This window comes from Lissotriton helveticus, chromosome 6, assembly GCF_964261635.1.
Source record: "Lissotriton helveticus chromosome 6, aLisHel1.1, whole genome shotgun sequence".
NCBI lineage: Eukaryota > Metazoa > Chordata > Amphibia > Caudata > Salamandridae > Lissotriton > Lissotriton helveticus.
The window spans coordinates 774,268,553-774,291,820 of NC_136067.1; the positions used below are offsets into that span (position 1 = coordinate 774,268,553).

Here is a 23,268-nt window from a genome sequence, read left to right on the forward strand (position 1 = left end):
TTCAAATCCTGATAAGCAACAACTTAAGAGGACTCCCTCTACTCTGTAACCTACAACTTGTGATGTGACTATAGTAGATTTTTTGGACTAGGCCTCACATTAGCCGAATAGACAAATGTCCTGGTGTATTGGATTAATGGTTCAAAAGGTTTCAGACTCATCCACTGTTGATGAGTTCTTTACCTTGGAAGTATTCCAAAAAGCAAAACAAGTGATAAAATGCGTCTTACAGAATATGAAAAATGAAATACCAGTATTTGTAATGCGCACAGCTACCTCCGAAGTGGTGTCCCGGCGCTGGGGGCCCCTTGGGAAGATTAAGCAAGCTATTGCCCAGAGTCACATGGTGCTGAGCTTATCTGCAGCCGGCACCGGGGATCAAACCGTGAACCCTGTAGTCTGGAGTCAGGCACCCTGGCTGCTGCGCCACACCTCTTCCACCAATATCCAGGTGCGTAACTTGTTTGCTTCTCTGATTTAGGTCTTTGAGCAATTGCAATCTTTGGCTAAAACACGCATTTCCTCACATTTCTCTGCCAGAACATTATGGAATATGTGCAACATATTTTCTACCACCCTGCGTTCCCATACGTCTCCCAGTATAAATGGCATGCCACTTGTGTCGGTGGGCCAAGAGAGCGGCACACAAAAGGCACAAAAATGCTGCTTGGAGAGATTAGAGAAAGGTGTACCTGTGGTATTAGGGGCCCTGCTCGGCCACCAGCCATGGAAACCTTCCAACCATACACATTTTTGAAAAGTAAACACCCAGGGGATTTCTGGGTGGTGTCCGTTGCACTGATCCTGTGAGGTTTTCCTACCTGCAATGCCCTGTAAACCTAAATCTTTGCCTAAAATCTCACATTTCCCTTTCATTTCTGTGATGGAAACTTCAGGAATACACAACGTTCCTACCAGCCAACGATACCCCACATGTGCTGATATAAATGCTCCCCTTCTTGTGTGGCTAGGCTTTATGCCCTTGACAGGAACTGATAAAACCAAGGTCTTTGAGAGTGCTCGAGAAGAAACACCCTTTACACACTTGGGTCTCAGACAAAAGAGGGCAAAAAGGCAAAATCTTCTCAGATAGTGAGAGGGACAAGAGCCTAGAACTCAGCAGTCACCCAACGGACACCATACCATATCCATCCCAGTGCTTATCTTTTGAATAAAAGAAAGTGATTTAATCACACCTTATTACTTCATATCAGCCATTTAGAGAAATATGACACAGAACTGGAATTCTGTTTATGATCTTGAGTCACAACACACTTTGGTACCCAACCCCTGCTGAAGGGCATGAATGCATGCTGAAGGGCAGAGTTCCCCAATGTCTTTGATCCCTAATCTGGGATTCAGTGCTGATTAGGCACAGCTTCAGTTCTCCCGATCACTCCCAAGGTGTACATGCACCATGCGCCGAAAAACTCATTTATTTTTTCACTTCTTGAGGTTATGTGTAAAATATCTTGGTTCATGTTGCAGGCCTCGGTCTACTATTTAGTCTCTCATTGTCGCACAGTTTGCAAACTCTGCGACTAGGAAGGAAGACCGCCAATGCCGTGGTAAACCCACCTACCAAATTATGAGTTTAATCCAGGGCGGGTGGGCGGTCTCACGGCAACTGCTGTGTTAGGCTCATAGGAGAGCCTAAACAGCATACCGCCGCCCTGAGAGTGCCTGCAGTATGTTCCTGCACAGTGTGGTATGTACCATGTTGTGCATGCATGACACAGTGTACTATTCACCATGTCATGCATGCCACACCTTGCAGGAATGAGGGTTCAATTCCAGGAGGGCACAACATGTGCCCCGAGCCCGCACACACCCCCAGCCCCAGATTTGGCCAGGGTCCTATTAGGGCCCCCTTACCTGCATGTCTGCCACGCGTTTCATGACGGGACCCCTCATGAAAAGGGCGGTGGATATGCAGGTGGTAATATGCTCGAAGGTGCCGGCATCGGCACCGGCACCACCAGCATATTCAGGCCGTTTGCAGACCGCCGCTGTAGCAGGATTGTTGATCCCTGTGGAGACAGCAGTCTTGTGGCGGTCCCACCATCACACTCATAATATGGCAGGCGGACCTCCGGGTGGTTGTCAGGCCGCCTCCCCAAGTAATAAAAGTGATCTCCACCACTAGCCTCCCCTTCTCCATTCCAATTCTTTTGTTTGCTATTTACTCTGTTCTCATCCTTTTACTGCTACCCCCGACTTTTTAGGTCTCGTCCTTTACCATTGCGAAGCAATGGGAAATGGGGGAGAATTCAAGTGCTCGAACTGATTGTCAAACCACCGCTTTTTTCCGTGGCGTTTTCTTCGAGTGCACGTACAGGCACGCGCATTTGGCCCATACACTTTCATGGCCATCTGTTCCTCAATGTCCCTCCCACCCTTCGTTTGATCTTGCCGCGAGTTCAGGCTAATGGCCCTCCCCCAGCACAAAGCGCGCATCGCGGCCGCACAGCACATCAAAGGGCTTCTCCCAGCGTGTGCTGTGCGGCTTCTCCTCCCCTAATTATGTGGCCGGCCGTACTTGTGTTTCCCGGCCACTCTTGTATTTAATTAGCAGCAGCAGCATTTCTCCTGCGCCAGGCCACATCAAAGGCTCTGTGCCACTTTCACCCACACAGCAACACTTACAGACACGCAACGCCACTCACACCCACGCAAGCCCACTATCATCCACGCAACACCACACTCACCCATGCAACACCACACTCATCCACGCAACGCCACTCATCCACGCAACGCCACTCATCCACGCAACGCCACTCATCCACGCAACGCCACTCATCCACGCAACGCCACTCATCCACGCAACGCCACTCATCCACGCAACGCCACTCATCCACGCAACGCCACTCATCCACGCAACGCCACTCAGCCACGCAACGCCACTCAGCCACGCAACGCCACTCAGCCACGCAACTCAGCCACGCCACGCATTGTATATTGATTTGTTTTATGTATGTTATTATTATCCCTGTTTATTACCATGTTATTGACTATTATACTGTTCCCATTATCTCTGTTTACTCCTACTGCCCCTACCCTGTCTTTGTGAAGCGCTCTGATATCTGTAAGGATCCTGTTCGCGCTATATAAAACTTTGAATAAATAAATAAATAAACGCCACTCAGCCACGCAACGCCACTCAGCCGCGCAACGCCACTCAGCCGCGCAACGCCACTCAGCCGCGCAACGCCACTCAGCCGCGCAACGCCACTCAGCCGCGCAACGCCACTCAGCCGCGCAACGCCACTCAGCCGCGCAACGCCACTCAGCCGCGCAACGCCACTCAGCCGCGCAACGCCACTCAGCCGCGCAACGCCACTCAGCCGCGCAACGCCACTCAGCCGCGCAACGCCACTCAGCCACGCAACGCCACTCAGCCACGCAACGCCACTCAGCCACGCAACGCCACTCAGCCACGCAACGCCACTCAGCCACGCAACGCCACTCAGCCACGCAACGCCACTCAGCCACGCCACGCAACGCCACTCAGCCGCGCAACGCCACTCAGCCGCGCAACGCCACTCAGCCGCGCAACGCCACTCAGCCGCGCAATGCCACTCAGCCGCGCAACGCCACTCAGCCGCGCAACGCCACTCAGCCGCGCAACGCCACTCAGCCGCGCAACGCCACTCAGCCGCGCAACGCCACTCAGCCGCGCAACGCCACTCAGCCGCGCAACGCCACTCAGCCACGCAACGCCACTCAGCCACGCAACGCCACTCAGCCACGCAACGCCACTCAGCCACGCAACGCCACTCAGCCACGCAACGCCACTCAGCCACGCAACGCCACTCAGCCACGCAACGCCACTCAGCCACGCAACGCCACTCAGCCACGCAACGCCACTCAGCCACGCAACGCCACTCAGCCACGCAACGCCACTCAGCCACGCAACGCCACTCAGCCACGCAACGCCACTCAGCCACGCAACGCCACTCAGCCACGCAACGCCACTCAGCCACGCAACGCCACTCAGCCACGCAACGCCACTCAGCCACGCAACGCCACTCAGCCACGCAACGCCACTCAGCCACGCAACGCCACTCACACATTGTGGGTGCAGATTCAGGGTGCAGATTCAGGGTGCAGATTCAGAAAAAACTCAGCAGCTCCACCACCATTGCAATGCAATAGGTCTCGTTTTAACGCAAATTTAAGCTATAGGCCTTGTAAATGACAAAGCCTTTTATTTATGTTCCAAAAACCAGAACGCATAAATAAAGGGCATTATCATTTACAATGCTAATAGTTCAGACTCGCGTTATTGCGAGACCTATTGCATTTCCAATGCTTGTTTTAGTAGTAAATAACCCTTGTACGATATAATTCCGTGATGGTTTCCTTCCATTAGAGAAGCTTAGATCATGTCGCCCATCGTGCTTCTGGTAATAAGATGAACTCTAATCCATTTCTACAGTTCATTTAATCTCATATTAGTTTTCAGCTTACTCCCTGGAATTATAATGCAAGTTTGTGCTCTCCCTCACTCAACCCACTAGCCTGTCCCTCTTTCAACGGGGCCTCTGCCTCTTCTGTGATCGGTGTGTCAGCAATACTACTGTTCAGTGCAATCTGGCTGTCCTGAGCTTATACATCAGGAAACAAACCTTGCTCAGTCATTGAGCACTTTCAAAAAGCCCAATTGGGGAAAATTCTGACTGAGAAACCCAAGTACGAGTAAAAACTCGGTTTTCCTGACTTTTTCCAGAATTTTCACTCCCTTAATGACCTTTTGAAAGAACACAACTGTTTTTGCTGGATGGCCCGGCATAGGTTCAACGTCAGATCTTGAAGTTTAACAGTGGTAGAATATGGAACTCATTATCATCCCTTCAAAATAGTTATATACTTTGAATTGTATTGGACATCACAATGAGCAACTGGGTTCCTCACTGCCACCTCTGGAAAGTGTCATCATCCTTGCACAGACTTTAAGGACTTTCTTTTGATACCTGTATGGCTTCACTCTATTTACATAGGATGGGAAGACGATTGCTTATTGTCAGATGAATTCTGTAATCTTAATATTCATTTATTATGTTGAAGTTTATGAACCTGCCACTTTGAAAATAATTCGAATCACATAGCTTGTTCGTATAACACAAAAGGTAGTTTGTCTGTAGAGAGAAACGTATAATAGTCCTGAATACTCTTTGCATATATTTCATAGAAGATAATTGTGTTTCAGGTCTAGTACGACACAGAGACACACCAGACCTCAGAGTTGGAAACGCAGAGCTGGTTTAAAGGTGCCTAATACACAATATTTGGAATCCGGTGCTGTAGCAATGATGACAAACTCACTGAAGATGTCCTCTTGTCTTTTGATATCTACACTCCTCCAGCTAGGACACTGCTCAGTTGTGTGACCAGGCACACTGATATCCATTGTCTCCGTTTCTCTCTTATTCATTCCTCTTTCCCTGGTCTACTTCTAACCAACATATTACTCAATGTACGGTTGTCAGTGGGTTCGGAGATATCACTCCTGTTGAATTAGGACTGCAAGATCAGTGCGTTCTGACAGTAATCTCACATTAATATTTTTTGAGGCAGCATTTAAATTTTTAATCGATGTAGGGGAGCCTGGCCTCTTACCCTACTTTACCTACACATCTACCTTGTGTGGAGAAGAACAAAGTATGATTGCTTATGAAGGATCTTATGCAGTGTATACCACGCTCAAATTAATTGAGAAAGGTCAGGTAACTCAGGTTTACCTTGAGAGGTAACAAACCTCTAAGAATATTTTCCAGTTCTATGGGCTTACCCATGTGCATTTTCTTTCTCACTGGAGTGCAACTAATCATTTCCCCCTAAGTAAATACCTTAAATACCTTAAAAGTATCTCAAACGGTGTCAGTTTCACCAATGGAGCTAACTTGCCCCCCTGAAAAATATTGGCATTCCTAATAACGCCATCTATAAGTTATTGGTGCTACAATAATGGCACAGTAAGGGGGAGATAAGGACATAGTTGAACAGCCACCAAAAATTGTCTGTTGCCCAACACCTCGTTCACCACCTCATGTAGGAATCAGAAAAAAAGTGTTTCTGTGTTGGAACATCTACCAACAAAGAATGGTGTTGAAGGGACAGTCCTGTTTTACAATGTATTCAAACCACCCTTGGTACAGCGTTCATGCCACTTTCAGCAGTGTAGAGAACATTCAATATGCTTCCTAATGAATCCAAAAGCAACGATTTATTTAAAAAAAACCCTCTCATCAGACAGCTCAAAACTTTTATTGTGTTTAACAAATGTGTGTTCACCCGGCATCTACCGGCTACATTGGTATGAAAGCTGTACTAAGGGCAGCCTGAATATGTTGTTGCAATACTAAATTCAGTGTGGAACATAGAAAAAATAAATGGTATTGATTTATACCAAGTCCGCTAAAAAGATAGCAGTAATTAGGGCTCTCTTGTAATACATGATCTGTAATTATGTTGATTAGTATCTGAATTAATTTTGATGTCTGGGAACCTTTTCACGAAACCTTTTGTATGTCAGTCGTAATGTTCAACTCCTGACTTATGTGTGACTTATTTCTTAATTTCATGCAGTCACACCTACATATGTAAAAATAAATCAATAAATACAAAACCTTGAATTTGAGCCTCATGAACTTTACTTGGACCTTACCCTACTTTAGAACTGACTCCTGGTTATCTTGGGCTCAGTGCTCTGACCCAATAAAGGCCGAAACCCAATACCCTCTTCTAGCCAAATATATGCCAATTCATATTTTGAGTTTGTTCTGTACTCTAGTACCCAATAATTTGCTAAACTCAAGGCAGATTAGTGCAGCATATTTATAATTGTCTCAACAAAAGCCTTCCATTTAGTTTGAAATGTAAAAACACGTTTGAGCTTCTTGGTTAAGGTTTCTATATGCTTCATTGTACATTTCTTTGTGACTTTTATCAGCATTATTGCATCTCATAATGATCCAGCGGTAATTTCACGGTAATTTCTCAATGCAAAACATCATTTACCTCCAGTTTACCGCTTTAAAGGTGATGGACCTTTGCCACCGTGTATCACTTTCAGGAGACTTTAAATAAACATGAAAGATCGAAATGCAAATAATATTTAAGCCAATAGATAGTTGTGAATATTTTAAAGGGTTTTATTTTCTAATTAAAAGTTAAGGTTCTCTGACCCATTATTCATTAGTCAAATATCCATCCGGTTCAGAGTAGGAAATAGGAAAAATAGATTTAATACAGAACATATTACAAAGTGAATACAAGGCATTCCATAAAGGAAGGGAATGAGGCATCAAATGTCAGTCAAAATTCTTTGAGTTCAGGAAAATATAATTCAAGCGTGAGTTTTGCAAGGCTAATTATTAATAATTGGCAAAAATCTCCCATAAAGAGAAATACATGCATGAGACAAATCTTTTCAAAACTAGTTAATTAGTCAAAGCATAAACAGAGTTTTAGCCTCTAAATCTAAACCTGTTCCATCAGCTGCTCTCTCTGCCCTGGTCTGTTCATCTGTCTCTCCCCCTCTCTGTCTGACAGAGAGGCTGCTCCTAGAGAGGCTGCTCCTTGAAAAGGCCCCTCCTTCACAAGACCACAGAGGAATATGACCTGCCTTGCCAAAAATATGACGTGCAAGGCTAGCCTATGCCTCTCTGGGAAAAAAATACGAGCAAAAGCCCCCTCCTCCCTCTGTCTCTCCTTGGAAGAAATCTCCTACTAGGCTGCACCCACGACGTTCACGTACCTAACCCATATAATGTCTGGTCATGATCTGCTCCTCACTCCTTCTCTCTTCTAAGACCTCCAAGTCTGACCCCCCCCCCCCCCCGGGTCATTATTTATACTCTAATTCTTGGCTGACTATTCTAATAATGTTGCAGTTTGAATAGAAATTCGCACTGTGATTGGTTAGCATAGGTGACATGATGATCTCACCATCCTGTTCTCATTGCAAAGCCAATTCATACCAGTTTTAACAAAGGAAGCGTTAAGGCTTAATACAGTCATATGTTTCACCATCAATAATTATACAAATATTGCAACATTTAGGTGGAAGAGTGTATCAGTCCATTTCATTCTCGCTTTCACATCACATGCAGGGATGACACTTTCCCACAAACACTGGTACATTGGCATGATGACAGGAGTGTACAGTTCATTGTGGCCTTGACCCATGTGTCTTCACTTGAGGCACTTGGCAGTTCATGCAGCTTGCAAATTTTTCTGCGCATGCATCTCTTACTCAGCACACTGCTTACAATTCTCAGCCATGCAGGATTCCTAGGCATCCATTTTGTTTTGGGCCCAAAAACAAAATAAACACAAAAGAATATTAATTTATGACATGAAACCCATTATGTTTACCTCCCCCATACTAGTACCCTGTATTAATTATTACCTAGCAAAAGCTATTAGTTTAAAGCATCTTTTCTATCATTTGTGCACAACATGCAAAAATGTGCAATGTACAACATAGCATAAACATGCACCAGTCCAAATTTTCAAAGCGCAAACAGTTAATACATACTCATAGCAACATGCTCTAATGTTTTAGATAGCTTTTCATGCAAAATGCGTTTGCCCCCCCGTGTAGTTATGGTGCATGGTTGATTTAATTAATACACATTATGAGAAAGATGTATTATGAACTGAATATGCATTTAATAAATATGCAACATAGCCAAAGTCTCTTGAGACGGGTACAGGGAGTGTACAATACAAGGAAAAGGAGCTGGGAGGAGAGAACACATTCCATACTTATCTTCAAAGCTAAAGAGGCCACTGAAATCGCAAGTTTTTCTACACTGCAAAAACACGTTAATTCAGCACAATTATGTGCTAATTTAAAAGTAAAAAAAAAACAATCTCTAAATTAAATGTACATTCTATAGTGAGGTTAAATCTAAACTAAACACATTAACATGCATGATAAATTAATTAAGCATGGTTTTAACTTCTTGCATGCGTTCGTCGGCCAACGGCCGTCATGAACACTACCTCGGTAGTGCTGCACACGTCTGTTGGCCGATGTGGGCCTGCCCACGCAATGGAACGCCCGCAACGCGGCGGAATTGCCGCCACGGTAAATGGGTTAATTGAAAGCATTTCAGACTGAAAGCATTTTGACTAGGCCTCATTTCATGTCTTTCACTTTGCATGCACCAAAAGTGCCACTTTTAAAAAGCATTTAACTAGGCCTCATTTCATGTTTCATGTGCCATGTGTTTTCACTTGCACCAAAATCTGCGTGCCATTTTAAATGCAGTCTGTCTGAAACACAAAACAGAGCAATGCTTAATCTTGATTAAATCTAGCTGTATCAATAGTATTGTTGGTGATTTCCGAGAATTTCATTGATGTTAGTACCCTAGATCAGTGCTTCCCACACCTGTTAGAACCACAACCCAATTTTTAGAATGACAAATGTTTACGAGCGAACAAGCTTTAATGGACATGGGTAAAGGCGATGTTTTTAAAAAAAAATTTATGTAATAACATCAATAGTTTGTAAACATCACAGCCATGACCACCCCCTTCGATATCGTCCTGTGTCCAAAATATTGACCTGCCCATAAAAGTGGCAGATGGTGTTTGCACTGCAGTATGGAGCTGGAACACTTTTCAGAGTGTAGTGCTGGTGCAGGTCATCCGTTCACGTAAATCACAAGGCTTCAGAAAAATGTGGGCATTGATGTTAGTGAGTATTGTACATTTAAGGAACCCCTTCTGCAGAAGAGTATGGGTTTAAGCCTCCTATCCAGTTTGGTGCATTATATATATATATATATATATATGTATATGTATATGTATATGTATATGTATATGTATATGTATATGTATATGTATATGTATATGTATATGTATATGTATATGTATATATATATATATATATATATATATATATATATATATATATACCAATTTTGTAGTTTTATGTAGCCCAAACATGGGCATTAGAGCACCAGATTACTTTACACAAGGTCAGATTAATGTTCTTATAGGCACAAGAGATTGTTCTTATAGGCACAAGAGATTAAGTGATGAAGATTAAGTGATTTGCCCAGAATTAAAGGATGTTGAGGCCATGCCAAGTCTCGAACCTATTTCCCCAGATCCAAAGTCAAAATCTCTGGCCATTATGCCACCTCCATATTTCTCGGTTTATGTGTGAAAGTTATACACAAGTGGTAATATTTTGTATGATCATGTATAGTGCGCACATTCGCCATTGAAATGGCGTTGTGAAGACACAAATCAGTAGCAACAAATACTGGAAGGTTCACTTGGAGACTTGCCTGGGAATACTTGCAAGGGATATTGTTCCGCACCTTTGCACTGGTGCACAAACGAGCCTAATCATTTTAATCATGGCTTACATATAGATCAGGACTTTCGTGAAGTCTTGGGAAATCAGCTCTCAACCCACCAGTGGATTCCGCCCCTTAGTTTGGGAAAACGCTGCCCCGTTTATTAGAGGAAGGAGAAGAAATTAATCCTAATTATTGGCTCAGGTGACCTCACAAAAAGTTACTTATGGGATTGTAGGCTGCTGAATTTTGTTCCTTTTTCTTGCTATTCCACATCACGGTCTTTGCCATATGGCCAGGTACTGCCCTCATATTACCTAGCGTAGTCTCACTTGGCCAGCTAAACCCAAGATACACTTTATGCAAATGTACTAGCACATATGGCCAGGTGCATACCAATGTAATCTATCATTGATTATTTATGCCTGGTTCAGCCGTATATGTAAAAGTATACTACTTAAATGCCAAGTATAGTCTGATACGGTGAGCTACTACCATCATATGGCAAATTAAGCTTCATCTGCTCTGGTGCAAGAATTCCTTGGCCATGTATAGTTTTACTTGCCAAGATATTTTTTTGTTTGTCCATATAGAGATTTGCCTGCCAAGAGACAACCCCACATTCTCAAATACCATGCTAAAATGTCACTATACCGTTCTTAAATGTCTAGCTTCCTATGCCCAAGTACTGCTCCACATGCTGCACAATACTCACATATGGATAGCTATTTCCTTCAACTGGCCAGGTGCAGAATTATATGTTTAGGCCTAGTTGTGGCCAACATAAGCCCAGATACAATTGTAGATGCCTGGTTGCACAGTCACAAACACTGGTATCACCTTTGCACACCCCTATGTTTTTTCAAATGCCCAGTACAGCTTCACATTCCCTGGTACTTAATCACAATCCTATTTACCTGATTTCCTTTAAAGCGCTCTGTTGCTGCTGAGAGGTTTGGGACCAGTGACTTTGCAGGCTGGGGCACTCACCGAGGGGAAGAAAGCACAGTGTGTCTTATGTCTCCAGCAGTGCTCTTCCTTCAACTCTCTTCATTGTGCACAGCGAGCAACAGTGAAGTCAGAACTAAGGCTGTGTCCAATCAAGATAGGAGGGTTACTCAATAAGTAGACAAGAGAGTGAAGAGAAGCATCCGGTTTATTCCATGCACCTCAGCCACAGCATACCAACTGCAAGTTTCGGGGCATACAGGCTCCTCACTCTACATTCTAGGACTTCATGACCACAAGGTTCTAGTCTATTGTACAAGGATCTGGAAATTTGCACAGTGCAAGTGACATGAGTGACGGACAGATACCACACTCTGCCAGCCGATCGCCCCAGAGCAGCAGGCAAGTGAGCCAAAGGAGGAAGCCCTCTGGATTCTTGATAGTGCTCCATGTCTTTCGAGGGGTGCCAGAAGAGGCTTGGAAACCCTACAGGCCTGTTTCTGCATTGGTTCTTCTTTGCAATCGCAGCCCTACTTGGAAAGCTATAACTCTGTCTTCCATACACTGATGACATGGAAGAGTAAGAAAATGTTCTCATTTATTGTGTCTCACCTAGCCCTTTACTTGCAAACAGAAAGCTGCACAGAGACTCTGAAGAAGGACTAGGGTTAGGAAATGAAAGTAGAGCCATGACACCTGAAAGAGGGCCTGAACTGGCGGAGGGGCTACTTTGTTATAAACATGACCGATAGCCATCCGCTTTATTTTAAATACATTACAGCCTATGGTACTTGTAATAAGGTGGATGGGGTATGTCACATTTTTACGGAGTACCATTCTGCCAAATTGCAAGTCCGGTCAAGAGAGTCATAAGTCCTCCCTGTGCCATGGATCGTTCTGAGAGGACAGTGACCTCGGGGAGAGGCAGCGATTGACATAAATCCCCCAAATTCATGGCCTTATATAGTTTCCTTTAAAATCATTTACTGTCTGCCCTGTCTTGTACTCACATAGACTATTGATCCTTTTCTAACATCCTGTTGTACCCATTTTAACATGGACACCTATGAATTTCGGGATGAGGCGAGTGCCAAATGGGTGCCTAATGGTTGTTGTTTTGTTTTTGTTTTAATTCAAGGTCAGTGGGAAAAACCTTTCGAAGTGGAGTCAACACAAGAAGGCTGCTTCCATGTGGATGAACATACAACTGTGAAAGTGCCAATGATGTTCAAGTGGAGCAGATACAACATGACCTATGATCAAGAGCTCTCTGCGAGAGTGGTCCAGTTGCCATACAAAGGAAACGCCGCAGCCTTATTTATTTTGCCTGATGAAGGAAAGATGGAGCAGGTGGAGAAAGCGTTGTCAAGCTCAACAGTCACAAAGTGGAGAAATTCATTGAGCCTTGGGTAATAATAAATTATATGTCTGCTTGAGTATGCCAGAAGGGTATTTATATAAGAATCTGCACCAATTTGAAACCCGGTTAGTCATGAAACAAAGGAAGCCAAGAGACCTTTGTCAGTTAACAGCCACTGTTGCGGGTTATCCAAATTTGATACCTGGATTTGCATTGTGGTAGTTCCACATCATTTAATGTTTTTACTTTGAATAACTGGTATGAAAACATTAGAAAGGTTTTTAGCTAGTAGGCCATCATTTTAATTATTACAACGGTGGCACAAAAAAGGCAGCGTGTACAGTACATGGTGGAAACCATTTTCTATCCTTCCTATGAGCATGAAATACATCAAAATATATCAAGTGTGTGTGAGAATCATCACATATGTTTTTTATTGCTTGATAAACTGTACACTTTGCCCTGAGAAAGTAATACAAAATGCTGTGCATCACGTATTTGCAAGGCAAAATAGTCAGAAATCAAAATGTGAGAATAGTCCAGTCTGGAGAAAATATATTGTTGGAAAATAGTAAAATAAACATTAAGGAAATGGCACGATAAAGTAAACGCACTGCATCGGCAATGAATCTAAACTACCAATACTGTACATGCCAGATGCTCTTAAATAAGACTGTAATATCACAAACTGATTGCAATTACTGTGCTGTTCGTTATCCAAAGTTCACAAACTGCAAGGTTTGCAAACCACTCTTAATTGTTCTCCTGTGGAAGGAGAACGGATGACTGATGCTCAAACAGAAACAGATGGCTTTTCCTGTGCTGTTTGTGATCACTATTTATTTGTATACCGCTGTTCACATAGGTACTGGGGTATGATCATCTTTTAGGAAATATTATCCTTCTGATCTCCTGGTAAAACTGATATCTCTTGCTTTGGTGCTGGCAATCATTTAGTGATTATGAGTACCATTAAAATTACAAGAGCAATAATGGATTTCAGGTAACTTGATCAAAACCTGAAATAAACCTTAAAATATTGTTATTTCAGTTCTCATTGTCCACATATGAACTTTTACAGCTGACCTATGATGAAGGTGGTCTACTCTTCTCCTGGTACAGGATATAAATTCCTAGATGTGGAATAGCTTGAGCTCCTTGATGGCTAGCGATTATGGGTAGCAGCCCGATTCCTAAAGGGACATATCTGTCCACCACAGAGCAACAGGGTGTGCTCACCATAAGGGAAAAGGACAAATGGCAGGACACCCAGGACCTTCTTCAAGATCTTGTTCTGAAGAGTCGGAGGTTCACTAATCATGGGTTAGGGACACTTTTTCCACTAACTAGGTAAATAATGCTGGTGATGTACCTTGAACAGAACCACACCCACTGGAGGCCATTGGAAACAAGGTGTCAAAAAGTGGGGGAAAGGTGTTCCTCAGGGAATGGCAAAGGGAGTGGCAAGGGTTTTCACTGCTCCTGTTGCTGCAAATCACTTGAAGAGTGTTTCCTGGTCTGATGGAATTGTAGGCAGTCTGGTCAGCTTTCTCCCAGCCCCTTGACAAGCTTGGGCTTCTGCACAACTAAGGCAGCAGCAACAGTAACAGCGAGGGTGAGCAGCTTTACAATCTAGAGTCACCTCAGCCATGTGTACATAGGTCTGGCATGTGATAGCTCATCGGTGAGCTGGAGGGAGGCTGAGGTTAGAGATCCACTCCTTTAAAGTTGGAGAGCTGTCCATAACCTCCACAGGTAGTGCATTTAAACAGTTTGCATTCTGTCTGCACTGTTTTGGCCAGGTATTTCTGTTTCTGGGAATGTGTGGAATGGGCGATGGTCAGAGACAGGCGTGTCTTGCTCCAGTCATGCCAGCACATGTGCCTATGTGTCACATCAGTAATGCCAACCCAAAAAAAACTGATGAGGCCGAAGACCGTTTTAAGCCACCCAGACAGTACATACCTTGTAAACCAGTAGGTTGTGTCGTGATTTTGAACCTGTCTCCCTTCTTGTAATCGGCACTTTCACAAAAACCTGCCTACAATTAGCTAGGAGTAAAACAAACCGCATGTGTGACAGGGAAACTTGCTGCCACTTTCTCACCCATGCATGTTATTTGAAAACTCTTGTCATGATTATAAACATTAAAACCAATTGGAAAAAATTAAATCAAAGGGTCCCTTTTTCCAGAGGTTATATGAATTAATTTACACTGGGGGAACACAGGCCTCACCATTGCCACCAGCCAAGGTACACGTAAGGGAGCTGAGGAGCAGTACTTCAAGTCTAGTTGGTAATCAGTTTAGGATATTCCCTGCCCCAGGGATCATTGGGGATGACCTATTTGAAGTCTATGGCTTCTCCAGATTACACCCTTAAACGTAGCCAAAAAGTTAAAAGGTATAGGGTAAACTTCAGGGACAGTGGAAACGTGGTGAATTAGATAGCTGGTACAACAATGGGCTCAACATCCCACAAGGTCACCGACATGCAAGAGCTGCTAGAAGGGATGAAGTCCAGCCATGCCCCACTTTCAGCACATGACCTGCTAGGGCAGACAAATATTTCAATGTTGTAAGCAAAGCAAGGTCTAATCATTGGGTTCTTTAATGGAACTCAGACAGCAATTATGCAGTAGAACTAGTGTCTAACTCAGTTTCGCATGCAAAAGGATCTCCATGTTTCTTTTCATGTTCCTTAGAATATCAATCATTTTCACATGTATGTGGAATGTAATCAAAATGGCCACCATTTTGTGACTGCAAACTCTATTAACAGTTCTGATACTCCATGAGCTGCTTGGCATCCTCTCTGCGTTTGTTCTCCGTGGTAAAATATACTGGCACACGCAGTACTCTCGCCCAGCATATCTTTTTGACATTCACCCCGGTGACACTGGCTTTCTTCCACAGGTGCCAGTGTTCATGTGACACAAATTTCATCCATTGCTACTACCATGTCATAAATGGTAGGCATTTATAATGGCATTGTCTGTGATCTTAAAGAGCTGCAGTGGAACATAAGCCTTATCACGTCCACTAATACACTCTAGCCTGCAACCTTGAGGCAGAGGGATGCCTAGTTCTCCTACTACCCCTAGTACACACTTTCTGAAATGGACCAAGGTTGGGTTGATTTCTAAAGAAGGTACAGTAGAGGCAATTGCAATACGTTTGAACGTTTGCTGTCAGCATTCAAAATTCATCCTTACAAGAAACTCAACATTAATATTTAACTAATGTATATTTCTATGTATAATACCAGTGCTGTTTAACAACAAGCAAACCATAGTGATCAGCGCTGTTTTATAGTATAACAAAAAGGTTCCAAAATTAGGAAATGAGTGTTAACTATTGGTCTAGCAATCTGCCTCCCATCTGGTTTTTAACAGAGTAGACAAGGATTGGGAAGGCTCCAGAAAATGATATAATTATAGCATTATGGTCGGAGGAGATACGAGGGCATAGAGTCATAGAGCAAGTCTCTAATACATTATCACTGACTAGAGCCATATCTAATCTGGAGCATAATTTGTGGGGTGCCGAATAATAGGTATACCCAGGTCGACTTGGGTGTAGCTGTCGCCAGGCATCTTTAATATTATGTATACGACAGATATCTAATATAGCTGCCCTAGTCTTATGCATCCGTTGGTGGCTGTTAGGTCTGGTTGTATCCAGATTATAATCCATGATGCAATTAAAATCACCCATAATTATAATTTCTCCCGCCCAGTCCAAAAGTTTTATATTCAATTGATCAAATAACATTGGTTCATCTGTATTAGATCCGTACACCACACATAATACAAATGTATTGTTTTCATACTTAAACTGCACTATTGCCCATCTGCCATTTTTATCATGAGCAGTCTGCATCACTTCAGCTCTTACGCGCCTGTCCTTAAGTATTGCAACCCCTCTTATAGATGTCCCAGCAGACGAACAGACCATAATTTCGTATCCTAATTGATTAAGTAATTTCCTGTCTTTCCAAATAAGATGTGTTTCTGATAGCGAACAAAAATGCGGTTTTTATAGTTTTAATTCCTCGGAGACCAAAGATCTCTTGCTTTTGCTATTCAGACCCGCTATATTCCAAGCTAAGCATTTTATTTCATGCATTTAAAAAGTGGTGAAAACATCGGTCCCGGCACCCAGTAAATAGTCAAACGTCATACGTTGATAATTATATATAGAAAAAAACAGTAAAGGGGACAAAAACATCGTAGATTCTTGATCTCTCAGACAATTAATATCACATCTAGTGTACTTCACATTCAGTACCATAATGTCCATGTCCTGTCTATCCTCAATCAAACCCCTGTCAGCCTGAAAACTTGTTTTAGCTATTTTCCTCCCACCCGCGGCCCACCCACCAAGACCTGCAGAGAAGGTTCCCCCCCCCCTACCCCCCCCCCCAGTACCTACCCCAGCCGGGGAAGTACCAACCTTCAGCTTCAGCTGCCGTTGGAGAGGCTTATCAATCCCCTAAAAAAGAAAAAGAAGAGAAAAAGAAAAACCCCAGAAAGAAATGGGGGAGGGAAGGAAAGAGAAAAACCCTATAAAACTCTTATAATGATCTGACTCTAATTTTTGTCTGAATTGATATTGACTAAGAAAGCTTCAGCCTTCTTAGTATCATTGAAAAAATAGGTTCGCCCATTTTATATGACTTTGAGGCGCGCAGGTTCTTGCAGAAATACCTGAGCACCACAGGCTTTAAAAGGATCGATCAGTTTGCGGAGATGCCACCGTCTGTCCATAGTGTCCTTGCTTAAGTCCGAGCGGGTAAAGAGCGACAACTCCCCGACCAAGATTGGAGAGTTAGGACGTGCTCTCTGCCAGACTGCCTGGCGCAAAAGGAAATTCCCAAAATATATTAAAAATGGACGAGGGAACTGTGCAGCTTTGTTTCTCTGAAATAATGGCAGCCGGTGAGCCCGTTGTATTTGAGAGTCCCAATCCCAGTCGGCCAGGTCGGGGAGAGCATTCTTGAGTATACCAACGACATAAGCCCTCGGGTCTGATCCTTCCAATTTTTCCGGGATCCCAAATAGTCTCAGGTTAGAGCGTCTTTGTCTGTTCTCCAAATCTTCAACTTTCCTTTGAAGACCAGAAATCTGATCTTCATGCTTTTCGGATGCCGAAGCCACCTTGGTGGTAGTCTCTTCCACCTCCGCCAACCGCTGCTGTAGCTCAGTTGTTTCTTGAGAGATCCCACCGATTTTGGCCGTGAGTTCAAAGAGAGAGGACTGCATCTTATTATTATCTTCCCTCAGTTGAAGGTAGTGTTCTTGCGCTTCGGCCCGTTGATTACTTAATATATGTAGTATTTCATCCAAAGGTGACTGGTTGGCTACGGCGGATCCCAGGACAGGTCTAGACTGCACTTCTGAGTGTGTGCCCTCGGGGGCCGTTTTAGATGACAGTGCAGTAATAAATTCAGTAGATGGAGTCTGACGCTTGCTGGCAGAGGCCAATGTATCTGCGTGAGCCGGGTCCCCTGCCGATAATAGTGGTGGCATAGAAGATCTGGGAGTAATAGGGCCCCCTGGCCCCCCTAGTCCCTCTACGGTTAGCTCCACCGGTTGTTCCATCAACTGTAGACTGGCAGTACTGGACGTGATACTCGTAGGGGTTGTTTTATCTGGGGAAGATCCTATGGACATAGGGTCCGGGGGGCTCGCCCCGGATAGTCTTAGCGCCATAGTTTTGACTAAACCCTTTGCTTCTATCCATTTTCTCAGTGGACTCTTAAACTGTAGAGGTTTTCTTGCATTTTGCCTGTTATTACTTTTAGGTTTAGCTGAGGTCCCGGCTGCCTTGCTCCCCCTTTTGGTTCTTTGCTTATTTTTAGCCTTGCAGATCCCCCCCCCCCATCGGAGGGTTAGATCTGCTATCATTGAGGTCCTCATCAGATTCAGCCTCATAGTCTTCGTAAGAGTCCAGATCGATATCCGTATCGATATCCACCATTCTGTTTATTTGCCCTGTATGCCCTTCAGTCTCTGGTTGTTTTTCAGGTTGTTTTTCAGGGGGAATGGGCTCTTTGCTTTTAACCGAAATGGCCTCATCTGCCTCATTAGACGGTAAGAGGGCAGTTCTTATATCTTCGACCTGTGTTGTGAGTGAGTTAATATCCCCCACATTCCCCTTGCATGGAGCACAGCTTGAGCTATCTAGCATTGAGACTGGGGCCAATAGCCCGGCTGTTGCCGTTTGTGCTTCCACCTCCACTTGTGCTGCTGTACTGCCGAGGTCTTTAGAAGTAGAAGTGGACCCTTCCTGAATAGAGCCAGAGGGTAAGCTAACCGGGGTAATTTTATGAATGTCAATCGTTGGAGTAATTGTTAAGGGGCACAAACCATTGTCATTTTCATTTTCTTCTATCGAAGCCCCAGTTTTAGCAAACTGCTTAGCCCCAGCCTTGGCAGCTTTAGTAAGTAGATTTTTAACCTCTTTACCCAATGTCGAGGGTTTCTGTACCTGTTTGCCTTTAGCCTGCGTCTGGTCTCCAGCTTGGTTCTGTTTCTTGGAGGTCGGAGCTTGCTGTGCCGGTATCTCCGTAGCTCTTGCACTGTCATTACCTCCGCCGTTGTTGGCGTTCATAGCAGCCCCCACCTCCTCGTTAGTTTCAGTAACCGGCTCTTCGGTAATTGGCGAAGGTAGATTCGCAGCAGGGGCTGCCATGTGGAGAGCCGGGGTAACTTGCTTGTTACTCCTTGTTGTTCGAGGGGGGTTCGGACCCTTGGGCGACATCTTACTCCGCTTCCACCGCCAGCCACCTCCACCGCTGGTAGCAACACGGAGGCTCAGACCTATCCAATTGAGGCCCGAGCCGCCGAACCAGCCACGGAGCACCCGCCGAAGGAGATTTGCCGGGTCCGAAAAGCTGAGCATCGGCGTCCCGTCCCGTATCTCGTAATCGTAGAGCGTCGGAAACACTGCTGTTCCAGTCTCCAGTCTCCGGTGAAAAAATAAATGTAGAGATTTCTCTTATCGTTTCAACCACTTTCCATCATTTTCATTTTCTCTGCATATAATAGAACCGCTGCATCTCCGGTTGCGAGACCGCTGTTTCTCAAGAGGGAGAGAAGGGAGAGGGTCAGAGCCTCTCGGACGAACCACTAGCGCGGATCCTCACTCCGCCATCTTGGATCCGCCCCCAAGCATTTTCTACACCACACAGCACAGCTCCCCCCAGAGTGTTCTCCTTTCCCAGATATCTTATTTCAGATCCATCTTATATTTCGCAATTGAAAGTACATCTTGTTGAGTTTATTAGTATCAACAAAAACTCGGCCTCCTGTCTTGTAGTATGGGATGCTTGCAAGGCGAGCATAAGGGGTTTTACACAGGCCTATGTGTATAGACAAAATGCTGAACTTAAACAATGCAGAGCTTTGGTAATATCACAGATAACTAATCAAGAAGAGTTATTGGCCCTTGCACTTCGACATAATTTACCAACTGTCACGGATATTAATCTTAAACTTAGTTCTTTAAAAAACGACGCAAAGAAAAGTTTTTATCAGAAATATAGTGCAAATATTCATAAATACAAAATAGCGCAATATGAGGGGGGGGGACAAAATCGGCCGCATCTTGGCCTATAAGGTGTCTGAGTCCAGAGCAGGCTCTTTAATTTCTAACATTCGGGGGTCAGACAACAAGATATATAATAAACCACAAGAAGTTTTAGAGCTATTTGCTGAGTTTTATAAAACCCTATATACCCCAGAGAATCAGCCAGATCCTGATCTTATACGGGCCTATATTGAGGAATATGCAATGCGTACAGTCGATAGTTTAGATCTGAGCTCTCTGTCTGATGATTTAACCATGATAGAACTACATCAGGCTATTAATCATTTGCCCATGGGTAAAGCGGCAGGGGAAGATACTATTCCGTTGGAGTTATATAAGGCCTGTTTATCCGAACTAGACCTGTTACTATTAGAAGTCATGCAGTCAGTAGGGACGAACGGAAAAGCACCTAAATCATGGAATAGGGCGAAAATAATTTTTTTTCTAAAGAAGGACAAACCAAAGGAAGAGAGAGGGTCATACAGGCCTATTTCACTGATAAACACAGATGCAAAATATTTGCTAACCTTCTTGCAATTAGACTGGTACCTATTATGCCTCAACTTGTCAATACTCAGCAGCATGGTTTTATCTCCGGGAGAGACACTACCTCACACGCAAATACGGCTATTACGGCCTTCGATTTCGCAGAGATAGAATCCACCCCACTAGGTATGATCTTATTAGATGCAGAAAAAGCATTTGATCGAGTGGGGTGGAACTATCTCTGGAGCACGTTGTCTAAAATGGGGTTTAGTGGAAACTTTCTAAGGGGCATACAGGCTTTATATGACAATCCCATTGCCTGCACCAGCTATAGCGGCCTAACTTCCTCAGATTTTCAAATTATGCGCGGCACTCGTCAGGGCTGCCCTCTCTCACCCCTTTTATTTGCTCTTTCTTTGGAACCCTTTTTAATGGCTCTTAACTCCCAAAATCTAATTGTGCCCTTTAGCTCTGGTTCTCAAGAGCTTAAACTGACCGCATATGCGGATGACATTGCCATTTATACACTTGATATAAATGAGGCCCTAAAAGGAATCAAACTAGAGGCTATTAAATTTGGGAAAGTATCTGGCTACAGGCTTAATATACAGAAGACGCAAGTTGTTGCCAATTATTCCCCCTCTACGGCCATTCCAGAGATTTGCAAGGTAGCTACCTATCTCGGTGTTAAAATCACGGCTAAAATACAAGAAATAAACCATATTAATTATAATGAGTTAATCAAATCCACTGCTATACTTTTAAAGAAGTGGCATAGGTTACCTCTGAACATTATCGGCAGAATTAATCTTATTAAGATGAAGGTAAGTTCTTATATTTATTTCGATCTATTCCACTGGCACTGAACAATCAGTTTTTTCAACAACTGGATGGTGTTTTAAATAGTTTTATTTGGGGATATAAAAAAACAAGAAGATCGTTGAAACTCTTGAAAAATAACATAAGGGAGGGTGGGCTTAACTTCCCAGACTTTAAGTTGTATTTTTGGTCCTCATTTTTTTCACGATTACGTTCTTTACTTCATAAGGAAGGAACCATATTCTCTCATTATTTCATGCTGAAGCAAGAGTCAAACATGTTTTTGTTTAGAGCAAATGACCCCAATTACTTCAAGAGGGTAAGGTTTAAGACGGCCAGGGATATAACAAAGATATGGAAGAACGTATTGATATATTGCAGGACTTCATTTTTTCACCCGAAGCTACCTCTATGGGGCAATCCAGGCCTTCCAAGCGTATTTTCTGATAATATTAATAATATATGGGCAGAGAAGGGAGTAAATACCCTGGCTGATTTATACGGCCCACAGGGATTTGTTGATTTCAATTTGCTCAAACTTAAATATGACTTACCGGATAATGCCAGATACAAATACTTACGGATTCATGATTTTTTAATTAATAAAGAAAAGATCCGAAGCATTGCAGACTGCGATATCTGGACATGTTTATACTCTAAAAAAAAGTAAATCAGTTATTAGTGGGGCTTATAAACTATTATCTAAATATAAAACAAATGACCTGTCTAAATTAACAGAGAAATGGGGGGCCCAACTTGGCTTTAATGTCACTCTGAAGCAAATAACGAACTCCCTTTCTAATATCAACAAGTTAGTAAGATCTCCCAGCCTTAGGCAACAGCAGTTTAGAACAACTTGCATGCTCTACTATACTCCTGAAAGAATCTCTAGGTGGTCCCCCAACCCCGATTTTACAGATCGTACAAAATGCCCTAAATGCTCTGGGGAAGCCGCTAATTTAGTTCACATGCTATTTTCCTGCCCTAAGCTCAAAACCTTTTGGGATGAGGTCCAAGATATTTGTAGAATTAAGAATATTTTGTTGCCTACTTTCACTGCCCCCTTAATTATGCTAGATCATCAGTCTACCCCAATCCCACAATCTTCCTTGGCAACCATACTTATCTCTTGTGCTAAACTAACTGTTGCAAGAGCCTGGATTGCTACAGATCCTCCTACGGTTTGGGATTGGTGGGCTTTAGTAATGGAAATATATTCCATGGAATTTGCCCTAGCAAACCTAAGGGGAGGCCGCTCACTGATAAAATTTGAAAGAAATTGGGGAACTTGCTTCTCAACCTGATATGATTTTGCCAAAATTTTATTTTCTCTGACATGGTATGAAATTTACAAATCTATATAATTTTTATTTCCACGCTCAATAACCTTGGATGTTTATGATCTTTTTGTGCCGTCTTGATGATATTTTTTGTGCCTTCCTTATCGTACTATTTGCTGTATAATTTAATTATTTCTCCTATGTCTTTAATGTCCTGCTTATACATATTTGTACTGTACTTTTTTCCTGTCAGCGTGTTTACAATAAAAAGTAAAAAAAAAAAAAGGGAAGGCTCCAGAGTCAGGAAGATAGAAACAGAAGCTAAAAGGGAGCAGAGGGGAAGTTACATTTGAGAACGTGCTTTTAAAAAAGGGGTCCTTGTTGCTGAAGTCACTGGGCATCATTTGAAAAAAGACAGAGGCCATCTTGACTTGGTCTGTCATAGCCATTGCTTGGATTTT

At 43.4% G+C, this 23,268-nt stretch overlaps 1 protein-coding gene across 1 annotated transcript in view; it reads left to right on the top strand.

The window, feature by feature from the left end:
- The window catches only part of LOC144762964 (alpha-1-antiproteinase-like), a 91,674-nt gene that overhangs the window by 20,989 nt on the left and 47,417 nt on the right, over positions 1 to 23,268 (top strand). The window contains exon 2 of the mRNA XM_078648277.1: positions 12,409 to 12,679. Coding sequence (XP_078504403.1) covers positions 12,409 to 12,679 — 271 coding nt within the window. The remainder of the gene's footprint in view (positions 1 to 12,408; positions 12,680 to 23,268) is intronic.